Consider the following 3,018-nt stretch of genomic DNA (forward strand, 5'->3'; position numbering starts at 1 on the left):
CAAAAAATGTAACTCGTTACCGTTACAGTTACCAAAAAAAGAAAGTAACGCAGTTACCAGTAAAGTTACCAAAAAAGTAACTTGTAACTGTAACTTCGTTACAAGTAACGAGTTACTTCCATTCCCTGTTGATATCACACTTGATAAATTGATGTACTATTCAACTGCAGAGCGTGATTTAGATTTTAATAAAATTATTTGTCATTATGTTAAAATTACAGATATCAAGAGTCCCGTGGAGTGCAAAAAAAGATGGGGATATTTAAGAGATAATTACACAAAAGCTAAAAAATTGATGAAGGGCTATGTTCGAAGCGGAGCAAGTGCAGAAGATGGCCGACCAGTTAAAAGCAGTTTTCGCTTCTATAACAGAATGCAGTTTTTAGATACGGTCATCCAGAGTGGACCGTAAGTGTTTTTTTATTTTATAGAAATTATTAAATAAACTTAAAGTTTACGAAATTTAATGTATATATTGCGCTATAGAGAATATTAATCTATATTTCATAATTAAAATTTTTATCTTATTGGCAAAAGGGGATATCTAACTTAATAAATTTCAGTGTCTCTCTCTATCTTCAAAATGTGATTAATAATAACATAAAATCTGATAATGTGTGCGTGCGTGCGTGCTTGCGTGCGTGTGTGTTGTAGAACGGTGAGCTCCCTACCGATGGAATTGGTGGAAAATTCGGACTCATCAAATGTAGAGGGTAGCATAGATACATTTATAAGGCTCCGTTCACGAGAGGAAAGCAATGACAGCGACGTCCAGCCGAGCAGTTCTACGGATAATTCTGCGAATAATTCTGCCAGCAAATCGCGAGTTTCAAAACGATCACGTACAGACAACGAAGGAATTACACAAATTGAAAATGAGTTTATGTCATACCTCAAAGAATTCCAGCCAGTTCATGATCCAGTGCACAGTTTCTGTGACATGCTAGGGGATATTCTACGGCGCTTGCCGTATAACATAGTATATTTAGAAATGGAACTTCTCACCCAGGCAATCGAAGTGGAAAAGAATACAGAACGTGATAAGCAACATTAAAAAATTATAATTAATAATACTTTCATATATCATAAATTTATTTTATTTCGAAGAACTATATTAAAATAAAAAACATTGTATGCAATCTTAAAAAATATATAATATATTTAATCATACTTTTATACAGTTTTATTTTATTTTAAAAAACCATTAAAATAAAAAACATTGGTAACACATAACTTTAATGCGTGCGTAAGCATCCTAATACTTTGGAGATAACAGCGAGCTACTCAATTTCAATTCTAATTACTCGGCGCTTATAAGTTCTATGCGAGAAATATATATATATATGGTACGGCTAACGAAAATAGCAATACACGACTCATAAATGTCGAGCATAGCGTTGAGTACAACCGGTGCTATTCTAACGTTACGTTTGCGTATGTTGTTCTCGTAGAATGCAGCTGATCTGTATAATTTGATTTTAGCGAATCCATGGATCTGAATTCAATACACTAATACTTGCATATACATTTATACATCGTATACACATCCATATACGGAAAGAACAATTTTGCTAAAGTATCTAAAAATATAGCTGGATACAGATTTGAAAATAATTTCGTTGAGCGTCAAAATAATTACGTAAGAAACTCAAACGTGACAAATAATGCTGTAAAAAGTTTTGACATTCTAACAATCATCATCTTACATAATTCTTTTAATAGCCCAATAAAATTATTACTTATTACTTATTATTAATTATTACTTATCATTTATTACTCATGTACCTACATTAGGATTATATCAAGCAAAATAACAAAAAAGCTAAAGCTTGATTTTTATTTATATTTTTTAATATTAAGAAAATATGTGTGCGCGTAATAAAATAAGATCTTAAGAATTAAATGCTTTTGAACGTTTGCCGGGATATTGAGCTTTACTTCTGCTATCTCATCTTACTGACCGTTTATGTGAGGCGTCACATGAGCAGAAATTTACAGTGGAACGGAATAGTACGACCAATCACAACTCTGGAGTCATTCCTCTGCTTTCTTTTTTACCTTCCGTTGCGTAGAATATCTGAAAGTGCCTAATACTCGTATTTGTAACTCGTATTTGCGGCCGCTAATAAAACGAGGAAACCTGGTCGACGACCTTAATGCAAATGTAATTATAATGCAGAAAAATGCGTATTGATAATATGAATCACATTGATCCTATTCTTGTCTACATGAAATCCAAGATCGCTCCGGATCTATATATGTGCCTACTATCGATTTAATATTATATTAACTTATAATTATGATAGAAATTAAAAATCATTTGCGAGTACTTTATCCCACTGCCATGATAATGGATTTACATTTTCGAAGTACGACGCGTACGAATCCCGCACTTTAACTGCTTCAATATTTCGAGTTATGTTTCTTCTATTGATATCTACTAATCCTCTAGAAATTATCTCACGATTTGTAGGATTAAGAGTTTGATAGCGTTTTTCTCGCAATGGCAAATGTTCTTCCGAAGTAATAATAAAATTATGCAAAGCTACCGCAGCTTGGACAATTTTTTGGACAGTTGACGTACATGCAATAATCGGCCTACGAAAAATTCTCCAACGTGCAGCTAATATTCCAAACGCACTTTCAACGACTCTTCTCGCGCGACTAAGTCTATAATTAAAAATTTTCTTTGTTATATTCAAATTTCCACTTCGAGGGTACGGCCTCATCATGAAAGTCGTGAGTGGAAACGCTTCGTCTGCAACAAAGACGAAGGGAAATTCTTTGGTACTGTTATCGAGCTGTACAGCTGGTGGTATTTTTAATTTATTGTTTTCTAATAGATTCATCAACCCGCTGTTGGTGAGAACTCCTGAATCACCTTGCCTTCCCGGAGCTCCGATGTCTACAATTATGAAACGATACTTAGCGTCACTAACGGCTAGCAAGTTGATGCTATGATTTCCTTTGTAATTGTAGAAGCACGAGCCACTATTAGCTGGCGCCTGAAATTATAAA

General features: G+C 33.9%; 1 protein-coding gene across 1 annotated transcript in view; it reads left to right on the forward strand.

Annotated features, from left to right (window-relative positions):
• LOC108771622 (uncharacterized) overlaps nt 1-1,054 on the forward strand; it is a 2,902-nt gene extending 1,848 nt beyond the window's left edge. Inside the window, exons 3-4 of the mRNA XM_018536958.1 lie at nt 222-408; nt 655-1,054. Of these exons, the coding sequence (XP_018392460.1) occupies nt 222-408; nt 655-1,054 (587 nt within the window). The remainder of the gene's footprint in view (nt 1-221; nt 409-654) is intronic.
• The last annotated feature ends 1,964 nt before the right edge of the window (nt 1,055-3,018 follow it).

Source organism: Cyphomyrmex costatus, unplaced genomic scaffold (assembly GCF_001594065.2).
Source record: "Cyphomyrmex costatus isolate MS0001 unplaced genomic scaffold, Ccosl1.0 scaffold1633, whole genome shotgun sequence".
NCBI classification, from domain to species: domain Eukaryota; kingdom Metazoa; phylum Arthropoda; class Insecta; order Hymenoptera; family Formicidae; genus Cyphomyrmex; species Cyphomyrmex costatus.